This window comes from Zootoca vivipara, chromosome 10 (genome assembly GCF_965207765.1).
Source record: "Zootoca vivipara chromosome 10, rZooViv2.hap1.1, whole genome shotgun sequence".
In the NCBI taxonomy this organism is placed as follows: domain Eukaryota; kingdom Metazoa; phylum Chordata; class Lepidosauria; order Squamata; family Lacertidae; genus Zootoca; species Zootoca vivipara.
This window is the reverse complement of record NC_142593.1, coordinates 38,237,127-38,261,768: the sequence shown is the minus strand read 5'-3', so window position 1 is coordinate 38,261,768 and position 24,642 is coordinate 38,237,127. Positions and strand designations below refer to the sequence as shown.

The following is a 24,642-nucleotide window of genomic DNA, read 5'->3' as shown; positions in this document are numbered from 1 at the left end:
TAGAATTCCATTTGTAGGATCTCTAAAATACGTTCCTGTTTTGTATATGATTAGCATCTTGCGGACCACACTGACATTGCATGGTGGGATTACAGTGGTACCTCGGTTTATGAACACAATTTGTTCCGGAAGTCTGTTCATAAACTGAAGCGAACTTTCCCATTGAAAGTAATGGAAAGTGAATTAATCCGTTCCAGATGGGTCCGCGGCGTTCGAAAACTGAAAATTCGTAAACCGAGGTGTTCATAAACCGAGGTTCCACTGTACTATAGTTTATTCTTAGCAAGGTATTTATTTGGGCTGTTTATAAGTCTCTGCCTCACCTTCTTAAGCCCTTTCCTGAAGTGCTGGACCTACATTTTGCTGCTTGACAACAGGAAGTCATTTTGTAGTGGGGCACAGCTGCTGGTGTTGTGCCATTAGTGAAGTCTAGAGTACTGTAATTCATTGGGCAAATTAAGTAGACTGAGAAGAAGGGGCCCATGGAATGGAATGAACAGAGAATGTACAATGTGAGAAAAGAAATGGCAGAGAGATGGTAAGATGTTGAGTAAAGGAAAAACTGAGAAGAAAGGTGAGGCCTGGGGGCAATATGGTGTAAGTAGTGGTGGATAAGTCAGGATTTGTAGCTTTGGATGTTCTGGGGCTTTGGTCCATGGGAACAGAGAAGAGGGATTTAATGTGGCACAGGCCAGTATTTCCCATGTTAAACTGACACTACCCAGATATTTTGTTGCTGGTCCCTAGAGTAATTTAATTAACGGTTAAGAACTGTATCAGTGTCCTTACTAACTCATACCCATGTTGTCTTTCTTTTGCAGTATCTGGAATCTGTGTTTACCCTGCTCTTTCAGCTTCTTCAAGAAGTTAGAGAATGTGACACAAAGATGCAAGTTCTTCATGTTCTGTCTTGTGTAATCGAAAGAGTCAACGTGCAAGTAAGTTGATACCCCAGAGTGTGGGAAAACTGTTGCACTTCTAAATTCATAGGAACACAAGACTTTGAAACCATTAAATATTGGACTATTTCTGCATTTGCAGTTCCAACACTATCCCAACCTCGCTTTAAGCATTTGAACTGTTTGAGCCAAATCCCTTTAGACATGTTGAGCAGGTGGGGGAACCTTGATAGTATCCAGCCACTCAGAGCTCTGTAACAAACCCGCCAGACATCAGAATGTTTTCTCAGGCATTCTATGTGGGTCCCGATCCTGAGCAAGCAAGTGTTGTTGTTGTTTAGTCGTTTAGTCGTGTCCGACTCTTTGTGACCCCATGGACCATCACACGCCAGGCACTCCTGAGCAAGCAAGTAGAGGTTGTTATCTTTAGTAATTTATCTCTTACTATCCATGGGTTGTGAACGCATTGATGTTGATTTCCATACAGTTGTGGGACTCCTTAGTGGGGGTGGGGGTGGGGGGTGGCAATGACCCAAAGCAACTGACAGTAAGTGGGAAAAAAGACAGTAAAATTCTAATTCATTTGTCCCTATGAAACCTCCCCCCCCCCGAGGCTGTTCCTACAAAATCTTACATGGAGGGTTGTAATCTATGAGAATTTAAGTAGTAACTTTTAAAATTGTACCACTTTATTTTAATCACAGATAAGACCTTACGTTGGATGCTTGGTTCAGTATTTACCTCTCCTTTGGAAACAAAGTGAAGAGCACAATATGTTGAGGTGTGCTATCCTTACTACCCTAATACATCTTGTCCAGGTAAAATATCTGATGTTTTTTCTTCTTTCCCCTCTCTGATCATTAGCTTGTGTTATATCGGTATCTTGTTAAACTTTAGATGGAACAAGTGGGAACCCACATCAAAATGTTGTAGCGTACCTTGAACCCCTAAGAGGAGTGCATTCCTCTAATGTTAATCCTCCTTCCAAAATATTTATTATAAGTTGTTAGGGCCTTGAGCAGGCCAGCTTTGTCTGTCTCTATGTCTCTCCCCCCCCCCCCCACTGCCCCTGCTTTCAGTAGCCTAACATTTCGCAGCTCAACTGCCTTTACTCATAAGTTTATACAAGATACTAGTCTGGATCAGCTCCTCCTCCTTGCTGTCCTCCTTTCCGTACAAATTATTTTCTTGGGTTAGCATTGGCAGTCAGCACAAAATCAACACAGGATGAGTTGAAAGACCCGTTCTTTAAACACGCTGGCAACACTTGCACAAGGTCGTGTCCTTTTACTGTCAATTTATCTGGAATTTATTTTGGACAGAGCTTGCGTAGAGTCAATAATATACTTAAACCATTAAGGTTATTACCGGGATTTGATGTGGGTCATTCCTCTAAGGACTTAGCCCTGGAATCTGTTTTCTGCACCAGTTATGAGTCCCTGGGCTGTGTAACGCATCAAAAGGAAAAGTGTGTCTGTAGAATTTCTACCTGAGTAGCAATAGCCTGTCCACAAGCACAGGATTAAAATTTAGGGCTATTTAGTGTAGATTGGCAGGAACAGCCCCCCCCCCAAGCTCTTGTCATATAAATCAAGCTCTTAGTGACTTCTAAGTGAAAGCTGAATTCTTTCTAATCTTCATTGGTGAGTGTTATGAGGAAGTGTTCTTGGAGGGGGGGGACATGCTAGCCACATTGTGATAAATTTTTTTTTCTTTAAGAGTCCATTTTCCTAGCAATGAGCCTCCTGCCCAATCTTTCTCTTCAGTCTTCTGAACTGGAACAAGAGGGCACTGGAGTGTTTACTGGTACATGTTTTGCTCCCGTTGCTTCCTGGGAGTTTGATGTAGAACCATAGTGTGAAAGTCAGGAGAGTGCCATTTCAACAAAAGAAAGTTGTTGAAGCTGAGAAAGCCGCCCTTTTTCATATCTAGTCTGTGAACCAGAGAATACAGTATTGTATCTAATCCTGTTCCTCTGAGGTTCGTATCCCACTCAGTCAAGCCTTATCCAAAAAACTGAGTGTTCTAATTACTTCAAAGTAGAGTCACTTGCCGGCTTTTTATAGCGGCTAATTACTTATATCGTTCTGTCCTGAAAGCCTTTTCAAAAATTATAATCCCGTTTGTAGCAGCAAGTACTCAGGTGTTCTGATCAATGTGTTATTATTTCTTCAGGGCTTAGGAGCAGATAGCAAGAATCTTTATCCTTTCCTGCTTCCGGTTATTCAGCTAAGCACTGATGTTTCCCAGCCCCCTCATGTGTATCTTCTAGAAGACGGACTAGAATTGTGGTAAGCATTTTGTGCTGCTCCCTTCAGAAAACCAGAGCAATTTTATATTTGAATTTGGGTAAGGAATGTGACTGGGGTTTGTTAAAGGATCAGAATGCGTGGGGAAGGGGTGGTGAGCCTCTGGCCCAGGGGCCTCCTTATCTGGCCCTTGGGATTCTTTCCAGGTCACCCCATTGCTCCACAGGCCCTGCCTGCCACTCGCTCTGCCCTGTGTCCTTCAGAGCTTCAGCCGAGCTGGAATGGGCCCTCAAACTGTGATAATCCTTGTGGGGTGTGTGTGTGTGGCTTTTGTCTGGTTTTATATTCTGATTTTATCCTGTGAACTACCTTGAGTCCTGTGGGTATATAAATTCTAACAACAACAGCAACAAACAACAACAACAACAACGATGTAACCTGTCCTGTGAAAATAAGAGTCACATTCATTGTGCTACCTATTTATTGTTTCTGCCAGGCCCACCATGGACACATGCCCTCAGACAGAAATGTGGCCCTCAGGCTAGAAAAGATTCCCCACTCATAATGTAGGGTATTATATTCGTAAGTCACTGGGGCAGCTACATTTTTTTTAAAAGGGGGGGGGTTAAACTCCAGCATCTTCTAACCCCCTTTCCTGCATTCTGATCCAACAGTTCCTTTCCGGTTTTACTGCTGAATTTAATGTATTATTATTGGTTTTTTTATTATGTTTTGTACACCACCATTATACTTTTGAATGTTGAGCATTTTATACATGGTTTTAAATAAATAAATTTATTTGTAGTCTAGATAGCCAAGTGACAGATTTGGAAACAGCTGACCTTGAGAGTTGAGCAGAGTGGAAAGCTTCACTTTTAATCTAGGAGCTACAGTATCATCACATGATGATGACCTTTGTATGTAGTTTGACTGATAAAGGAGTTTAAAAACATAATAATGTTCATTGAGTTCTAGGGTATACAGACAAACAGACATAGAAAAGCTACAATACCTCTTGCAGGTCTTTCAGAATACAAACCATAAAATAAGATCTGAAGAAACATATTAATGGAAACAATGATAAATGAGGGTTTTTTTTTTAATTTTTCCTCCCTTCCCTAGGCTAGTAACATTAGAGAATAGCCCTTGCCTTACCCCAGAGTTGCTGCGAATTTTTCAGAACATGTCTGCTCTTCTTGGTGAGTTATCAATATTTAAATCTATATGAACTGCATGGATACCATTTACATTCATAACTTATCTAGCAGTATTTAATGTGCTATGCTATTTACTATTTGTACTTGTTCATATAAGCAGATGAAGAAGTACATCTCTTCTCAGGAAGTGCCTAGTGATAAGATCTAACAATTTAAAAAAACAAACCCTGAATCATATATTGTACACAATTTGCAGTCTGTATATTTGCTGCATATTCTTCTGCATTCATAAAAGCAGCAATCCAGGGACAGTTAAGAAGCTGAAATTCCACTGGGATTTACCCAGTTTAAGTGTGCATATCATTGTAAAGTGCTTAATTGTATCTACTATATTTATAGCGATGTGTCGGCTACATCCTGTTTTTTTTTAACACTCACTATTTTGTAGTATTTTCATTAACCAAGTATAACCTTTATGGTTCATGTTTTGGAGAACCTTTTAATAAAAGTAGGTATTTCTTAGTTCTTTTGAAAACATATACTATTACACAGTTCTGTGACACTGCAAGCCTTTCTTCTTCGTTGTTTCCTATCCCTGTCTCTGCACGTATAACTGAAAGTGTTTTCTTCCTAGAGGCCCCTGCATATCAGTCTGCAGGGCATAGTTAGAGGCTTTGTCTCAGCTTTGAACCTCTTTTTCTCCCCAGAACTCTGCCAAAGCTCAGGCTTAAGTATTCTTTATGGGGGACACCATAATCTTTTCAGAGCTTAAGTTCTCTAAAGGTCTTAATCCAACCCTGGGTGCATTTTATTTTTTGATCAGTTTTGAATCTGGCTCTCAAATTTCCACTACTGTATTAAAAAAATTGCCGGAATAACGATGACATGTAAAATTTTTACTCTCTCACATTGTTAGCACTTGTTTTCATAGAGTAGCTATGGCTGCATTTAGACAGAACTTCTGTTCTGATGTGAGCATTTCTCCCTTTTCTTGCTGTTTTTTGCACTCGGACAGCCACTGATCTGGGGGGGGGGGGGTCTTCCTCTGGGCAAGAGGGCAAAAGCAGGTGCGAATTACCTTTAGAGGTGATTGATTTACAGCTTCATCTGCTGCATTTCCTCCAGGGAAGCACATTTCACAACAGCGTGTGACGCAGTGCAATGTGGGTCAAGGGAGGACAGGAGTTGTGAGATATTATCAGACATTTTCCCCATACTTTAAAGCCAGTCTTTTCATGCACAAGTGCTTGAAACATTTCTTATTTAAATGAGGGGGGGGGAGTTTTTCAGAATGTTGAAAAGTGCCCATTAAGCCTTCACTGTTCCCCTTCATCTCTGATGCACAGAGATAATATGTGCTGATGCTTCTGTAGCTAAAAGCAGCAACATTCTCGTACAAGAGGGAGGCACCGGCAGGCTCCAGAAAACCCCAGGTTTTGCAGAAGGTACCTTAGGGAGGAAAGTCCAAAATGAGGATCGAGCATGCTCAGTCATCCTGCAGTGCTTCCTGGCTGTTGGGAAGGGGGGAAACAGATGGCCGGAATGGAACGGAGTGTCGTGGAGGAGGGCGTGGCTGACTGAATAGAAAAGGGAATAGGATCGCTCCACACTGCTGCATTTTGCCACCAGGTCCCCACTTCGGAAAATAGATGGACACACACAGTCATGACAATAACTCATGGAAATGTACTCACCATAATCTATCATAGTGACAGTTTTGAGTTGACAGTACAACCTTAAATAGGCCCATGTGGGTAATGTGGCCTCCAGCCTGAAAATATATGGGAACCATAGTTCAGTAGTAGAGCATATACATGGATAAAATCCCAGGTTCAGTCCTTGGCACCTCCAGGTCAGGCGGCAGGTGATAGGAGAGACCTCTGCTCTAAGACCCTAGAGAGCTGCTGCTGACCAGAGGAGATGGCCCTGGGGTAGATGGGCAAATCGTCTGATCTTACGTAAAGCAATTTGCTAGTCCTCTAAATTATTTCTAGAATTCTCTTTGGCTGCGTTGCAAAGTCCTTCTGCAGCACAACTTTTTAGAGAGCTTTTAGTGCCATCCAGTTGGGTCCGTCTAGGAAAAGAGCTCTGATTTCAGCAAGCATTCTGTTTTCCAGAGATCCAAATGAGATGTTCACAATTAGGTCTGCGAATTAACTCAGTTATCCAAACCTACTTGGCCTGCTTTGTATAAGCAAGTTAATTGGGTCACTTGGATCAGTAGTTTGGAAAACCAGCAGCAAGTAGCTGAGTTCAGCAGTTGAGTCTGGCACAATGTGGTTCTTTCACTAGAATTAATAGTTTGCTGCTGCTGCTCACCAGCAAACTCTCCCTCATGAGCAGTTGTACAGTTTTATGTGTGCTTTCCAGCAGTAGCTGATGAAAGGAGGAGAATGCTCTTTGCACATTGCAGTTACAAACTAGACTTGAGAAAGTAGCAGTTATCATGAGATACTTTTCACATGAACATTAACAAGAAAGTTTTTTTTATTCATCCTGCTGAACTGTGGCTGTAATCATAATGTAACAGCCTTTCTGTTACATTAGTCCAAGGTACCAATTAAATTGTAAGTGAGATTTATGCACTTCTTTCTAGGGCACCAATACCTCATTATTAATTATATATACATATGTTTCTGATTAATTGACTTCAGAGCTTGTCATTTGGATGCTCAGAGTATGAGTGGAGAACCTTAGGTCTATAATTTTTCATGTGAACATAAATATGCATGGGTGATAGTAGAATACATTATAAGAAAAAAATACAGATACAGTGGTACCTCTACTTATGAATAACTCTACTTACGAATGTTTCTACTTACGAACGGAGCTCCGTCCGCTATCTTGGATTTTTTCTACTTACGAATTTTTAGATAGTGTTGCTTTGACTTACGAATTTTTTCTCCCAATGCATTCCTATGGGATTCGACTTACAATTTTTTTCGACTTACGAATGTGCGTTCGGAACGCATTAAATTCGTAAGTAGAGGTACCACTGTAAATACAGTGTGCGATAATATTTGTTAAGTTGGTTTAGACTGTGGCAAAGATCCTAACATGATGTGATGTTTATTTTTGTAGAACTAAGTTCAGAAAACCTCAGAACCTGCTTTAAGATCATCAATGGCTATATCTTTCTATCTCCATCTGAATTTCTTCAGGTATCTATAAAGTCAAACTCATTGTTACATATTCTCTGAAACCCTCTAAGCACAGTTTTGCTTTATTTATGGTAGCTCACTGTGCTGGCCAACTTTGCTTTGGGGCAGAGTGAACACCTCGGTACTGTCTAGGACTATATTCAGAAATAACATAAAGTCAAAACATAGTTTGGAATTATATCTAAACCTATGCTGACTTACAAACCATGGTTTGCAGGAAGCTTCCAAAGCAGGATATCAAAACATGGTGTGCTTTGTATGGTTTGTTGTTTTTGAGTGAGTGAATTTATGAAGTGCTCAGCAGATGGAAAAACATACAAGTAGCACTAAACCATGGTTTGCGTGCTCTACATCTGGAAGACCAGCATCAGTTTTAATACATTGCCCACTGCAATTGCTTTATTTTTAGCTCTGCCAAATTGTTTCCAGTGAATTGGTGGTGATCGGAGTCAGACCAAAAGAAAAATAATTTGGAATAGTCTAATTAAATCATACCAGACAAATGATAAAAATGTGTGGATGCAGCAATAACTGAAATATAATAATAAAAATATCGTACAAATGGAGCATAGGTGAGTTAGTCATGGATAACTTAAGTCCTTTAACTCTGAGTATGATTTTGTATTTTTAACTTTCTGCTGTTTCACAAAATTTATATACTGCCAGATTGTAACAAAACATCTAAGCAATTTACAAGAACTATTAAAATTACCACTAAACCACGTAAACAGTTAAGAACAATTAAAATCAGCAGTAAGCTAAAAAGATTAAGACACATCAACATTTATGCGTCTAGATAGACCTGCCTAAACAGAAATGTTTTAAGCAGGTGCTGAAAAGAATACAGCTTAGTAGGATACCCACCTGTATGATAAGGCATTTGTGTACTATTTGCACAGCCAATTAAGTATTTTATTGTTTTGTTGATTACAATGGATGATTTGCTTGAAAACAGAATCTTTGTTCCTGAGTGCCTCTGTTCCTTCTGTTGATTACTGCCTATTACTGATTGCTGCTATTAATTCCTCATGTTTAGTTATGGTGTTAACTTTATCAACAATAGGCTGCCCCAGAATCCCTTTGTTTTAAATTGGGGGAAGCATATAATGCCGTCCTTTCAAGTACCGTACTTTATCGTAATATCATCAGGATTTCTGACTGCAGACTCCTCCAGTTTCAAAATCCCACTGCACATGGGAAACTTAGAGGTGGCAATTGAAGCTTGTAGCTCAGCTTGCTATGAGCATGTGCTAATGATGATCATAGGTGCTAGTGTTTCTCAAATGTTAAAGTATTTTCAGAAGATGATTATTTTCCGGTACTTCCTATCAGCCCTGCCCCCCACAAAATATATCTTACTGGCTGAATTAGGGTACTGGAGATGTACAAATTTCCCAGGCAGGTACTGGGACTTCCTTCTACAGCCCCTTCTCCCATTTAGAAATCTGTTCTGAGGTGGGGGGTTGTTGCTCACTGCAATGCAATATGATGGATGCAATATGAAGGAATGACCAATATAACTTGTGTGTTCATCCTGCAAGTGTATTCTCTGTTCTCTTTGAGTCTGAGCTGTAGTAAGTCAAAGCAATTAGTTTTCAGTTCTGGAACAATTTCTAAGCCTGAGATCATATTAAAATCAAATGGAGAAGGAGCATCTACAGTTGGTGACAAATAGTTATTATGATTACCTTTTCTCCAATGAGTACATGGTTCTCCTCATTTTCATCCTCACAACAACCCTGTGAGGTCACTTAGGCTGAGAGATAACAACAGCCCCAAGGTCATTTGTTCATGTAAACGTCAGACTTTTTGAAGTACAGTGGTGCCTCGACTTACGAATTTAATCCGTTCCGAACGGACCTTCGTAAGTTGAAAAAATCGTAAGTTGAAGCCAGTGGGGGGGGGGGGATATTAAAAAATTGAAAGTCGAAAAAATCCTATCTAAAAATTCGTAAGTCAAAAAAATCCTATCTAAACCGCATCCAAAATGGCGGGCGGAACTCTGTTCGTAACTCGAAACATTCACAACTCGAGTTGTTCGTAAGTCGAGGTACCACTGTATAAGATTGATTACAGAATTGTGCATGGTGTGTGTATTGATTTGTGTTATTTTCGTTTTAGGTCTATGCAGTGGAACTTTGCAAATCGTTTTGTGAGGTCTTAAAAGATATAAACATGGATGGTCAAGTTCAAGTTCTGAAGGTAAAGGATTAATTTCCCAGTTTATTCTTAAAATATGTTTATGTTCAATAACAGCCAAAATTACTGTGTGCGCACATTTGTTTCGTCCTATTTTCATGTCTGATTTTGTAGAATTTTTAAATAATACAATAATGCATTGCCTATATTGCAGTAATCACACTACACAATTGAATCTGCTGAGGAGATTTGGAATTTAAATTTTGCTGTTCTGGGGAATGTAACAAAGTTTTTAAAAGTTAAATTTTCCTCTAGTAACTTCATTGAATATTAATGAACAACTCTGGTGAAGACTTTACTCTCTTCACCATAAGTCAAATGAAGTTTATTTGTTTTAGGGGAGGAGTGGGGAACGTTTGACCCTCCAAATGTTTTGCTCTATAACTCCCATCAGCCCAAGCAAGCATGACCAGTGGCCAGGAATGATGGGAGTTGTGGTTCAGCAACAGCTGGAGAGCCAGAAGTCCCTCACATCTGTTCCAAGGCATAGGTAGGCACTTACAGTTACAGTCATATACTTCGTGTACCCATCTTTCCAAATCACAGAAGGCATCTACAGTGGTGCCTCGCTAGACGAAATTAATTCGTTCCACGGGTCTTTTCTTATAGCGAAAAATTCGTCTAGCGAATCCCATAGGAATGCATTGAATTTTTTTTTGAATTTTTTTTGCCCATAGGAACGCATTAATTGAATTTCAATGCATTCCTATGGGAAACCGCGATTCGCTAGACAAATTTTTCGTAAAACGAATTCATCTAGCGAGGCAACCTCCGCTAGAAAAAACCTTTCGTTAAGCGGAAATTTCGTTAAGCAGGGCATTCGTCAAGCGAGGCACCACTGTATTTGGGGAAGGGAGTATTCAAAGAATTAAGCTCCAAAGGCAAGAGCAAGGGAGGAAAAAAACCTCTTGCTTCTAAAATTATTTAGAAGAATTTATAAGCTGCTGAATCAAAGACTCCCTAAGTGAAGTACAGTACAGTGGTACCTCGGGTTAAGAACTTTCCCTCAGGATGAGAACAGAAATGGGTAACTCACGTTAAGAACAGTTTCAGGTTAAGAACGGACCTCTGGAGCAAATTAAATTCTTAACCAGAGGTACCACTTTATATAGAATAGGTACACACCATTTGATCATGTGTCCAGATAGGCTTGCCAAAACAAATAGGTTTTTTTGCACAAGGATGCCTGTGTAATGTTAACGATAAGATTAAGAATAATATTAAAAATTCTCTTTTTATGAAACCTGTAAATATTTTAATGGCAACTTAGAAACAATTCAAGCTTCAAGCTGTTGAGGACACAGCAGCTATTGCTAAAAGCTTTTTTGTTGTTGTTGGATGTAAACGGTAATATGTTGAGCATGTGTGTATTTTCTAGGAAACTAGAGGGAGACAATTGGAGGATATTAATTAAGATGTTGGAATAGTGCTATTACAGCTTTGCAAATTGGATACTTTTATTAGGATATCTTACTGCAATACTTATTCAATCTTTGTTGTGACTAATAATAATGGAATTTACATAATCACTCAAGTAAAAGTTGGCAAGCAATTAATTTTTCACAAAGCAGTGACAGCAGTCATGATCTTTGTGGCACTTATTGTCTGTGAAAACAAAAGTTTTTGAATCATTTAACATGAAACTTGAAGAAATGCATAAATTCTCACCCCTATTATACCGTATTTTTGTACTTTTTGCTGGTTTTTAGTGCTTTATATTAATGGTTTTGTTGTACAGGTTTGTAATATTTATGTTGCTACAATATATATGAATACAGCACTTAGGGTTTTTTAAAAAAATATTAAGAGGTATAGAAATGATATGTGTTTTGTCTGCATATGTGTAAATATATAGTCACACATATATTACTAAATAAAAATATGTGATTGCTATAGACGATGGTCTGCTATCTTTCACACCACTCTGATAACATCCACTTTCTCACATTCTCATTTCAGGGCAATGACCATTTCTGTTGCTTAAACTGAAACAGCGCTTTCTGAGTAGTATGCAAGTTTTAAAATAGCCTAGTCACCTTTGATCACTAAGTGTAAACCACGGCCACTTAGAGGGATGGCTCTCAGGCATTGTGGATGTGCTTGTGGGTGTGGGTGTTCTCTCCTTGCACTCAATTCAATATTTCCTGTTTTAATCAAACTAGGCCTTTCTGCTAGTAACATAGCAGCAAGCTTTGGTTTCATTAAAATCGGAAGTAATTAATTCAGCCGTGCATGTGAGAGGAGGAGGAAGAAGGAGAGAACACAAATCCCCTTGTCAATACAGACATGGAGAAATGTGGGTATGGATAAGAAAATCCATCCTATTGGTCATTCCACCTTTTCTGTTGATTGAACCAGGAATGATGTACGAGCATTTACTTGAACTGCTTTATAGCCAAAATCTGTATCATGTCTTTCAGGTGGTAGAAAATGTCCTTAAAGTCAATCCAGTGTTGGGCCCTGAAATGTTTCAACCTCTTTTGCCGTCTGTGTTTCAGGGAATTATAAATGGGGAGGTAAGAATTTCTTATTCGTGGCAAATGTCTATCTTTTTTGGAAGTGACATATATCTAGAACAGCTTTAAGAAAGAAAAAAAGTATATGTGTAATCGTAAGTGGAATGTTTCCTTGAAACGTCCACCAACAAATTGCCAACAAAACAACAGGGGCTGAGGTGACCTTCTTTTTACCCCATGTTCAAGTTTGAAGGTGCCTGGCGCAAAATGCCCCACACTTATCTTTCTGAAATTCAGCAATATTCATCAAGGGGCTACCATTCTTGCTATCCAATTAGGCCATTGCTTCAGATTTTTCAAAACTCCAAGCAAAACAGGATCCAATCTGAATATTTTCTTTTGTGCACACTCCTGCTGGAAAGTTCACCATGCTGCTGTTAGCCCTCTCTTAGCCCTTTAAAGGTAAAGGTAAAGGGACCCCTGACCATTAGGTCCAGTCGTAACCGACTCTGGGGTTGCACGCTCATCTCGCAATATTGGCCGAGGGAGCCGGCGTACAGCTTCCAGGTCATGTGGCCAGCATGACAAAGCCGCTTCTGGCGAACCAGAGCAGCACACAGAAACACCGTTTACCTTCCCGCTGTAGTGGTTCCTATTTATCTACTTGCATTTTGACATCCTTTCGAACTACTAGGTTGGCAGGAGCTGGGACCGAGCAACGGGAGCTCACCCTGTCACAGGGATTCGAACTGCTGACCTTCTGATCAGCAAGCCCTAGGCTCAGTGGTTTAACCCACAGTGCCACCTGGGTCCCCTTTAAGGCCAAGGAAAACTGCCACAGTAGCGTCCTTGGTACCTCTCCTGGTAGTGTTGCTTATTTCTGGTAGTATGTGGCAGAAAACAGCAATGCCACGATCCTCTGACTATTGCTAAATTGCTTCTGAGGATACGGCCACTGCCTTAAACCCAAAATAATATTAGCAAGTGGTATCATAGAAGATCGAAGGGACCCCGAGGGTCCTCTTGTCCAACCCTCTGCAATGCAGGAATCCTGCTCACAGCCACCCCTGGGTCAGCTTGAACCACCAACCTTCTGATTAACAGCCAGATGCACTTACCCGTTGTGGTACTATTACTATATATATATATATATATATATAAATGTTTCTTGCAATCCTAACATTTTTCTGGGCATATGTTCCATTGAACTGGTCCCAAGTAGGCATGGATAGGATTGCACTGCTACTGTGGATTATTTCCTACAGTATCCGTTTTAAAACTAATTATGGTTTTATTTTTAATATAATTTTTACAGAAACCCCACTTAACATTCACCGGCAGCATAAGAGAAATTGCAGTTTACAGTCTATTGTGTGTTAAAATGTAGCTCCAGATAAAGTGTTGAAGAGATAATTTTTTGTCTTCATTTGAGTTCTTCATAAAAGAGGGTGGGGTTTTTTAAAAATATACATGCTGTACTAAAAATTATACATTCTCGTGCTGTTTGGAAGGCATTCCTGCTTCTCCAGGAAGCACATTCCCTGGTGTTGCCCTGGACTTAGCAGAGCATTTGGCTTTTCATAAAATTCTATAATGAAATACTTCCTGAAGGATAGAAATTATCCTTTCCTGTGATGAAAAACAGGAAATTGCAGCAATTCCTGTTGTTTTAAAGAAAAAGAAATTGAGCCAAAAGGATGCCTTTACACAAGATTATTTTGATTTCTTATTTGAAATTTCACATCACATAATTGAAACCATATACTTGTCATTTTGTTTCATTTTTTGCTTGGAATTAGTCTTTCAAATGCAACAGAACTACTCTTTCTTGTTTAAAGGGTTTTCAATCACTTCTCTGCTAAGCTGTTTCATAGCCCATTTTTCACACGCCAAATGCAACAGCCTCAAATAGCCCATAGCTGATAATAGGACGTGTTAAAATAACATTATTTAACACATCTATCCAGTGATTGTTTTTTCAGCCGTTAGTGTCACTTCACTACACTGTTCCATACAATCTTGGCAATGAAAAGTGTTTCCACTGAGAATAGCAACAATGAGCTACTTGTTGGATTAATAGCACTTTTTTAAAGTAGAGGGGGGAAACCTAACCGTTATCCATCTTCTTCAACTCCAAAATGGAGGATTCAGAATAATATACATTCCAGCCATAACTTACACTCATGTACAGTTATCAGTGATGAAAAAAATCGATTATGCAAAGTTTCTTTTGCTTATAATTCTATCTTCTTCCAGCCAGGGGTGCTGTTGTATAAATCTCATCCTCACTGATGAAATTTAGCACTTGCTTCTATCGCATATCTGAAGTTTTGGAACAAACTTTTCCTAATGATGTGTACAATGTCAGAAGCAAACTTTGTAACTATTCTGTTGGCCTTTAAATGCAATAACATTTCCTTGGAAGTTTATATGTAACCTATACTTTCAGTTATTGTTGCTGTAAAGTAGTATATTGCAATCCAGAGTGTGCACAATGTCATTAGCAATAATGTTATGGGAAGATAATAATAATAATAATAATAATAATAGTAATAATAATAATAATTTGTATACCACCCTTCATCTAAATATGACAGGGCAGTTCACAGCATAAAAATACGAAATGAATACACAAAATACCTAATTTAAAGCAAAACAAACCCATAACCTCCTCTCCCACAAACACATTTAAAAGGCCATAGAATGTTAATCTTCCAGAGGCCTGGTTAAAGAGAAACGTTTTTGCCTGGCATCTGAAGATATGTAATGAAGGTGCCAGGCAAGCCTCCCTGGGGAGAGCATTCCACAAATGGGGAGCAACCACAGAAAAGGCCTGTTGTCATGTTGCCACCCTCCGGACCTCTCACGGACACACACAAAGAAGGGCCTCAGAGGATGACTAGAGAACGGACACAGAAATCTGTAGTTACCAGTGAATTTCTGTGATGGACTAAAGCTAGCAGGACGAGGAAGGCAGTCTCCTGTGCTTAGATATGATGGAGGAGGACCCTCTTCCCGTGAGCCCTAGGCCCTGCAAACCAAAGTAGCATGGCAAAGGACAAACTGGATGGAATGCCGCACAAAGATCGTTCAGTGCTATAGTATTTTCCATCTCCAATTTTCAGCATTATATGTGCCTTTTATATCAAATAGTTGGGAATTGTCTGCCAAATAGGGAGGATGTGGCTGCCTTCTTTATCTCACAGGGTATTGTTTGAACATCAGCGACGGTACTTTAAGTTACTGTTTACACTGCTAAACTGTCCAGGTCAGTACAGTGGTGCCTCACTTAACGAATGCCCTGCTTAATGAAATTTCCGCTTAACAAAAGGTTTTTTCTAGCGGAGGTTGCCTCGCTAGACGAATTCGTTTTACGCAAAATTCGTCTAGCGAATCGCGGTTTCCCATAGGAATGCATTGAAATTCAATTAATGCGTTCCTATGGGCAAAAAAAATTTCAATGCATTCCTATGGGATTCACCAGACGAATTTTTCGTTATAAGAAAAGACCCGTGGAACGAATTAAATTCGTCTAGCGAGGCACCACTGTATTTGCTTAAAATAGGAAGTGATTTGATTATAATTGATGCCCGTGCATGTTAATTCGTGGTGTGCTATTAGATTTCTAACTTGTTTGATGGTTCTCTTGTTCATTTTCTGCAGTACGCTTTTATCATGTTTATATTTTTCTGCCTGATAGGAAAGCTAAGATTAACTGTTTTCATTTCAGAGGTACCCAGTTGTAATGTCTACTTACTTGGGAGTCATTGGTAGAGTCTTGTTGCAAAATAAAAGTTTTTTCTCATTGCTTCTGAACCAGATGGCATGTGAGTCTGGCCAGGAGGTAAGCCCTTACATATTACTATGCTGAATTAGTTTTATATGCAGGACATAAGTTGATTGTACAGATCACCATATTTCCTTCCACCACATAACCTCTCTGGATCCTTCTATTTTGTACTGCATTTGTTCATAGCTATGAACCATAGCTTTCTGAGTCTTCTGGAGAAATATCCTGAGTGCCCACCATGGGCTTTTTAAGACTTTGAAGCTTAAAGCAAAACATCACATTGCTTCAAGACATCCAAGTCTACAGTTTTAGTGCTTAAGGAGCAAATAATCAGGCCACTTCTGATTACTCATCCTTTCCTTGGATGTGGGATCCTGGTCCACATACATAAGCGTAGCTCTTTCCTTCTGATGGTAGACGCTTGTGCCTCATTGGAGGCTGTTCCAGAGAGTGTTCAGTATTCAAGGGGAGCGGGTTTCAGAGATGAGGGGAGCTGCCACTGAAAGAGAAAAGTTGCAGAAAAGCCACAATTATGCAGAATACCACCCACAATTTTTTTGATTCCAGCTGTGGCTCAATATAGGTAGCTATTTATTCAACAAAAATGTCAGTAATAGCACCTGGAGTTTTTAATGAGATAATTGGAAGTATCATTCAGCTGCAGATAAGGAGACATCTGTGTTCACTTTCCCTTTTTAAAAGATCACCATGACTTTTTTTAAACCTATGGTACTCTTGCATTTCCCAGCTAAGTTAAATTAATTTGAATAGCAAACAATATTCTGTTAAAGCAAGTGTTTTCTGTGTGATGCTGACTAATAGTTGGCTTGTTAATTTTCTACTATTTCTATCCAAGGAAATCAAGTTTCACGCAGCAAGGGAGACCCTTAAAGATAAATGTTTTGCGCTGCTTAGCAATCCCATTATAGTCAAATAAATGACAAATTTGAATTGGTTTTTTAAATTGATTTCATAATGGATGAATATACAATCATATGAAGCTACCAAAAATAAAGGATTTTACAAAGTCCACGTTGGCATCCCCTTTTGCAATAGAGCTGATTCAATGGAGTTCTGTTTGAATTTATCCTTGTGAAATGGAACACTAATATTTAACACAATTGTGTGTGTGTGTGTGTGTGTGTGTGTGTGTGTACACATGCAGACACAAACACCAGTTATCATTATATATTTATATACATGTGTGTATATGATCATCCCAGTTATAGAGTTAGAATGTTATGCAAAAAACAGATCAAAGTTAATCACTTAGGCTTCTCATAGTAATGAGAACTTCTGTATAAGAATTCTTACTTTTTCATTTCTACCCACCAGTTGTAAAATAGCTAAGTAGTTTGATTACTGTATTGCTTATAAATAAGATTTTCAGCAATCTATTGTTTTTTCTAGCCTCACCAGCTCCTTGGTCACATGATTGAAATGTGGGTTGACCGCATGGACAATATAACTCAGCCAGAGAGGAGAAAACTTTCAGCTTTGGCATTACTTTCCCTTCTGCCATCGGATAATAGGTAAGCAAAGTTTTATATTGCCTGGAGTTCCAAACAGCAACACTCCGTGTCATATCGTATACTACTTTTGGAATCAGGTTCAAATGCATAAGAGGTTACTGTACCAGAAATGCATAAAAGGCCTCTTGGTGTGGAATCATAGAATTGTAGTGTTGGAAGGGACCACGAGGGTGATTCCAAGAAATAAATGTAAAGCATGTTTCAATGTACTGTGTAAACCGTGATTGATTCATTACATTTATATACCACCTTTATCTTCCAAGGAGCGCAAGGTGGTGTGCCCAGTTTCATCCTCACAACAACCCTGTGAGGTGGGTCAGGCTAAGAGATGGTGACTGGCCCAAGGTCACTCAGTGAGCTTCATGGCTGAGTGAGGATTCAAATCCTGCTCTCCCAGGTCCTAGTCCAATGCTCTATCCATGATAGGTCATAGCAAGTATGTTTCCAAAAGAAACTATGAGGTGCACATCGTTTGTCTTAGCCTTACTGAGGAGTATTGTTGTCAGCAGTGACTGACAGCGCTTCGTCAGAGTTTCAGGCAGCACCCTTTGCCAGCCCTCCTTCGAGACACTAAGGACTGAACCTGGAACCTTTCACATGCAAAGCATAGGCTGTACAGTTCAGCCACGGCCCTTCCTTCTGGTGATGCTCAGTTTCAGGTTCTAGGCTTTGCCTCAGTTCGCTCATCAATCCCGGGCACGATGGCACGAGTAGGCATTGCAAGACTGCCTCCTCACCATGCAGCCAGTTTGTGTATCAAGCTTGCTCACATACTTCTTGAAACATTTGTGCAGTATACCCCCTGAAGCAGGGGTCAGCAAACTTTTTCAGCAAGGGGCCGGACCACTAACCCTCAGACCTTGTGGGGGGCCGGACTGTATTTTGAAGTGGGTAAAAATGATGCAAGAGCACCACGAGCCCCGGTGGCTGCTTTCCTGTGTCTTGTGAGCAGCAGGGGCTGACAGTGGCGGGGCGATGAGCGGCGCACGAAAGAGCTCCGGAGAGGGACTGCTTAAAATGTCGGCCGCTCGAGCGCTGCTGCTGCTGGCACCAACAAAGCCCAGCTGCCTTCCTCCTCTAGGCAGTGCAGGGAGAAGCCAGGAGGAGGGAGGGAGGAGGAGGCGCCACCGCCCCGTGTGAGGGAGAGGTAGGGGGAGGGAATTCTCGGACCGTCTGCGGGCCAGATCCAGAAGGCAATTGGGCCTGATCAGTCTATTTGTCTGCTTCTCCATCATACTGCTGCAGTGCTCTCAGCTAAATGTATTAACTGGAGTGATGTTACAACTTTATTATAACCCCACCTTCCTATGTGCCTACAAATTTAGGATATTGGTGGCAATTAGTTTTGTTTTGAAGTAATTTCATCTTATAAAATGTACAGATACTGCATTAGATCTTCTGCTGATTTGCCAGGTTCTTTTCTAAGCCCTAATTCCTATTGGAAAGAGGGATTCACACAGATCTATTTGCTTATATAGCTCAAAAGCCTCTGCTTACTCCCCAAGGTCCACTTACAGTAAATTTTATGTAATAGCACTGAGAGCTTATGGTACATTTTAGCTAGCAGCACTTTGATATCTTACCTTTTCTATAAATTAGAAATGGTTTCTTTTACAACGGTGTGCCCCATAAAGCAATTCATTAAGTCTCTTCTGCTGCACATTTCCACATTGGTCACCTGAGGCTCTTCCCTGTATGAAAAACGTTTGTGCTCCAATAAAATACAGGTGATAAAAATATTTTACTCAGTATAAAACAAGTACTGTTTGAACTACAGTATTTGATTTGGTGGAATAATACTTTCTAAGTGCTGGAGACAACTTAATAGCATTGTCTTTTTCCTTTCTGTGAACAGTTCCTTTTACTGGTTATAAACTAGTTATAAACACATCATACATTACATTGTTATTATACTTAAATTAGCTTAAGCACATGCAGTCTTTATTATACACAGTCACATAAAGCAAATACGGCCTATATCAGCACTGTGGGAAGACAGATAAATAAATCCAACTGATTTTTAGAGGAAGGAATTGCAGAGACAACCCCCCCCCCAGCCCTTCAGAACTGCAGATAAAATAACTTCCTGTCTCTCAGTTTCCTGTATCCATGGTAACTTTATTTTAACCAGTCATTGTGGAGGAGCCAGTGGGGAAGAGTAGATGTTTCCTGTAGGAACAGTTGCAGAACCTGCAACAAAACGTAAGAAACTAGTCCGTTGTCTAGAAAGTTCTTAAACTCCAGCATATACATGTACAATTAATTTTACTGTGGTACAGAAGAAGATAAAATGAGCATCACATTCTAGGTGAGAACCATTTTAATATACTTTAAACTTGGAATAGTAAAAGTGACATTAAAAGTTTAAAAGTTACCAGTGGGATGAATTTAAGTGGGATGGCTCATTAAAAAGTTGTTAAGGAGCTTCTATCTCTGAAAGCTGTTAGTTTTACATTACTTTTAAATTTTAACTAGTAAGATTGTTAAACCATCTTGTTTATAACCATCTTATAAACTAATAAATTGTAGACATGGTTACAAGCCAGAGAACAATAGTATAAGAGACAACATTCACAAAATAGTAGAAATAGCATTATAATATTGCATGCTTTTATCATAATGAAATCGGAGAGGTTTGAATAAGCATTTTAAAACTTGTCTCCCCCCCTGATAGCACAATCAAAGATGACGGGAAAACTCAAAGTCGGGGATATGTGTCAACTTCACCCCTTTGAATTGTTTTGGAATTCTCTTCCTTGTTTACTTCTGTTGCTGATCCAGGATATAATTTGCTGTCCATCTGTTTGCCAGCAGTGTAGAGGCAGACAAGCTGACTGCCGTGATTCAGGTCTTTCCATTGTTCCAAAGAATTTCCCACAACATACCGTCTTTGTATATTTAAGTGGGAATAACATCTCACACCTAAATCCAAATGAACTGAAAGGCCTCCGGCAACTCGCTGTGCTACACTTGGATAATTCTAGCATTTTATATGTGTACCCAAAGGCATTTTCTGAATTTAAGAAATTGTGGTACCTACATCTGAATAATAATCAAATAAAACACTTGGATCCTGGAACATTTGAAGGACTTTCAAATCTTCGCTCTTTATACCTGCAGAATAATGAAATAGCTTTTGTTCGCAAGGGATTATTTAGTGATCTTGCTTCAGTTCAATATCTGATGCTGCAAAGTAATCGCCTCAGCATTGTTGGCAGTGGCCTTTTTGTCGGCATGATTAGTCTTCGGATTCTTAACCTAGCGAACAACAGGATTTCGTGGATATCACACTCGGCATTTCGTCACCTTGACAACCTTACATGTTTATACCTTGATGGTAACCATTTAACACGTGTGCCATCAAATGCATTTGCTGCATTGAGCAATCTTAAAAGACTTTCATTGTCACATAACTCGATTGGATCAATACCTCCCTTTGCATTCAGAGGACTTGACAAGCTTCAACATCTATCTCTAAAAAGTGCCAAAATAAAAGCTATCCATGTGAATGGATTTACAGGTCTAAAGAATCTTAAAAAGCTACTTTTGAGCAATAATGATTTGCAAAGCATCAATTCCAGTACCTTTGCATTGTTGGAGGAGTTAATGTTTCTGCAACTCGATAGAAACAAAATAATCAATATTGCAGATAATACATTTGAAAAAATGGGATCCTCTTTGAAGATACTGAATCTGGCATTTAATAATCTTACAGACTTGCATTCTAAAGTGCTTAAGCCTTTGGTCTCTTTAACTCACTTACAGGCAAATCACAACCCTTGGAATTGTAGCTGCAGATTACTTGGGCTAATTAACTGGCTAACATCTTCTTCCATCTCTATTAAAATTCATTGCCAAAATCCTTCCTATTTGCATGGAAGGCACTTGAATTATGCCAGCTGGGGTTTGGTTGCAAACTGTATCAATACAACCACAAGACCTGGAATATTCAGGAACGTAAAGCCAGCAGGTATCCATCAAAGTACCACTACTTTATTGATGAGATCGGATAACCCTCCCTCAGGCAATGCAGTTTATGAACGTTCAAAGGATATGGAAGCAAAGACAGTTACATTATGGGCAGAAGTGCCGACCTCATCAGCTGCTCAAAATCTGGATGGAACCTATTCCAGTAGGAAGCTGAGACAGGAAGCTATAGTGTTCTCAGTGCTAACGGTGCAAATACCAGCGCAGAATATACCTGTTAGTTTGACCATGGAAGAAAGCAGAGCATCTCCTCCAGAATCTACTTCTATCTCCTTGAAAACATCTCTAATCTGCACACAGCAGGTAGAGAAACTACATCAGGCATTTGACATTTTATTAACCTTTTTTATTTTGGCCTGTGCTGTGATCTTCCTTTTGATCTGCAAAATCATTCAGTTCAGACAGAAGCTCAAAGAGCAAAATGACTCTGACAACGGAATACGATACTATGGCTTTTATCAAGCTGGAAGCTACAGCATAGCGGATCCAACTCAGCCTGTACCTCAGCGCTCACTGGGAAGTTCAGAACTGGACCACGGTCAGCCTCCTAAACCAGCAGCACTTCAAAGCCAAGCACAGGTCATCTTATTTGAACATTCTGCATTGTAATATACTCAGCAGGGATTTTTGTGGCTGCATGTATGAAGTCTATAAACAGCAGCAGCGTGAGATATTTTGTAGATAAATGTTCAACAACTGATACGCGGGGGGGGGGAATCTAGTCTGTCTTTTTCAAATATTGTCATATTTGCTGTCATTTTAATTGCTGTTTTTTCGTATGAAACGTAAGTTTTTGTGTATTTATGTGTGTACACATACAGACTTGAGGGCCACTGCTTGCATCACCAACCTCTCTCCCCACCCCTTGTTAAACCCACCTACCCTCTAGACTTCACCAGCCCTTCTTCACCCAGTACTAACCCATTAGACCAAGGGTGGGAAGCCTTTGAGGCTCCAACAGCATGGGCCACCTTTAACAGGCAGTCAGGGCAAGTCATCTGTCAATCACATAGCACAGGCATAGGCAAACTCGGCCCTCCAGATGTTTGGGGACTACAATTCCCATCATCCCTGACCACTGGTCCTGTTAGCTAGGGGTGATGGGAGTTGTAGTCCCAAACATCTGGAGGGCCGAGTTTGCCTATGCCTGACATAGCATACTTGGTGCATGATGGACAAGCGGTGCTGCCCCACTTACCTGTCCAAATCCTGACACCAGTGGTTGAAAGCCTGACTCGTGCTGATCCTTCCAGCCTTTTGTGATCCTCTCCAGCTTTTCTTCCCCCCCCCCCCCGCGATGTTGGAGGTGCAAAGGAGTGTCAGCCCCACCTACTGCCCTTGTGAACCCTCCCATGCCCTGAGACCTCACCAAGCCTTCTTTGCCCCTCCCCCCCAGTTAGATCTTTTTCCGTGAGGAGGAGGGGACAGCGGCAAATGACCCAGGCGAGTTATAGAGGAATAGTTATGACAGGCTGGGTCAACTCCATCCTGCTTTCCTGTTGCCCATTGAAACAGCTCCCTTGAGGTGGGCAACAGTGGTGACGATAGAGCATGAGGAGCTGCCCCAGCCTGTCATGACTGAAACCTCTACTGCATGCCTGGGCTGGCCACTGCTGCTGTGAAGGCCTGGCGGCAGCTCTCACAAAACTGTTGTCACACTGTAGCTTGCAGCGCCATCTGTCTGCCACCAAGCTAACTGCTGCATGACAACAGCCTTAGGCTAAAATATCATGGGAGATATACATTTCCATTTTGTTCTATCTGCCTGTGGAAAACCATTCCTCGAGAACTAACTTTGCACCCCTATGTGTTGAGCCACCGATATCAGATGTTAAGTCCTTGTCTATCAGGATCTTGAGAGTTTTCAAATATTTATTTGTATTAAATGATTCATAGGAGCACTATAAGGCAGCTTACAAATGAGTAAGTAAAACTGAACTGTATCTGGCAGCATCATGAAACTCAATTACTTGTAGAACTAAATAGCTTTTATCAGGGAGAGACTGTGATATAACAGAAACATTGTAATGCACTATGCTACTCAACAGAGACAGCATTCTAACAGGACAGGTATGTTTGTTCTAATGAACTGTTTTATATGTATTTAAAGTCTGCTGCCAATGTATCATCTGCCTGCATTTCCCCTGTGACAGATCTTTGTCCTGGATACATAGACAGAACTAACTAAAGTTAGAAATTTATAAGAAAGTCTGTTTATATTGTAAGAAATACTACATTTTGCAGTTTCGCGTATCACAAACTGACAATATTTTTTTGAGAGATGCATTTTATCCGTGAAACGTCTTAATATTAAACTGCAGTATCTGGAAAAATGGAACGGGAGAGCAACATCCTAGTACTTATCTGTGTAGAGAGCTGAAAGAGCCAGTGCTAACATGGTTGCTTGTGATAATGGGATTCCATTCCAAATAGATGACATGAATCTTTGTAATGAATTATGCTTTAGTAGAGTACCATTGACTCTGTAACTGTTGTTTGTTAATCAGATGGGTAAAGTGGATTAGGTAATTATAGCATCCAAAAATTCTACTCAGATTGCCTTGACAACATGAAAAACTTGTGTGGCTACCCACTCTGTTTTCAGAAGGACATATAGGCCCATGTACATGTCTGTCATTGCATAAATTGAGTTTTGTGATTCCTGCATTTGAGCTATAGATGACACTTGGAGCTGCCTCTCAACTCTACAATTCTGTGACCATTATCTGTGCCTGCTGGAGAGTTAAGTGTGCATACCTGTTTTCTGTGATTTTTCCAACGCCCTTTGCGGTGGAAGAGTCACAAGAATGAAATACATTCAAGAAGATATCAATATGCACATAACACCAGAAGAGCAGTGGTGGGCCTATGTCTGTTAACACAAGATGCATTACTACATTTGAGGCAAGCCAGCACATATTTTCAAGCAGATCTGACAGTTCCTTTCCGAAAATGGAAGAGGCCTATCCATGCTACTGTACTGAGGCTATCTCAATCATACCTGAGGAGTGTGCAAAGTAAACGACATAAAACCAGTTTTGTCTTGGAAGTATTTCAAAGATGATTTTTTCAAGGTTGCCAGCAGCAGCATTCCCTAAATTATAGAAACCCGAATTCAAAGACTTGTATAAGAGAAGAGGATCGAGCTTAATTGGTTAGAGTGTGGTGCTGATAACACCAAGGTTGCAGGTTCTATCCCTGTTAAGGGACAG

At 40.1% G+C, this 24,642-nt stretch overlaps 2 protein-coding genes across 2 annotated transcripts in view; both read left to right on the top strand.

Annotated features, from left to right (window-relative positions):
- IPO11 (importin 11) overlaps positions 1-24,642 on the top strand; it is a 69,693-nt gene that overhangs the window by 31,748 nt on the left and 13,303 nt on the right. The window contains exons 19-27 of the mRNA XM_035100450.3: positions 822-938; positions 1,604-1,717; positions 3,075-3,190; positions 4,271-4,347; positions 7,387-7,466; positions 9,588-9,668; positions 12,086-12,181; positions 15,852-15,965; positions 17,322-17,443. Coding sequence (XP_034956341.1) covers positions 822-938; positions 1,604-1,717; positions 3,075-3,190; positions 4,271-4,347; positions 7,387-7,466; positions 9,588-9,668; positions 12,086-12,181; positions 15,852-15,965; positions 17,322-17,443 — 917 coding nt within the window. The remainder of the gene's footprint in view (positions 1-821; positions 939-1,603; positions 1,718-3,074; positions 3,191-4,270; positions 4,348-7,386; positions 7,467-9,587; positions 9,669-12,085; positions 12,182-15,851; positions 15,966-17,321; positions 17,444-24,642) is intronic.
- LRRC70 (leucine rich repeat containing 70) lies at positions 19,613-22,178 on the top strand. Its single transcript, XM_035100453.3, has 2 exons — positions 19,613-19,751; positions 20,118-22,178. The coding sequence occupies exon 2, from the start codon at positions 20,129-20,131 to the stop codon at positions 22,037-22,039; it is 1,911 nt and encodes a 636-aa protein (XP_034956344.2). The 5' UTR covers positions 19,613-19,751; positions 20,118-20,128; the 3' UTR covers positions 22,040-22,178.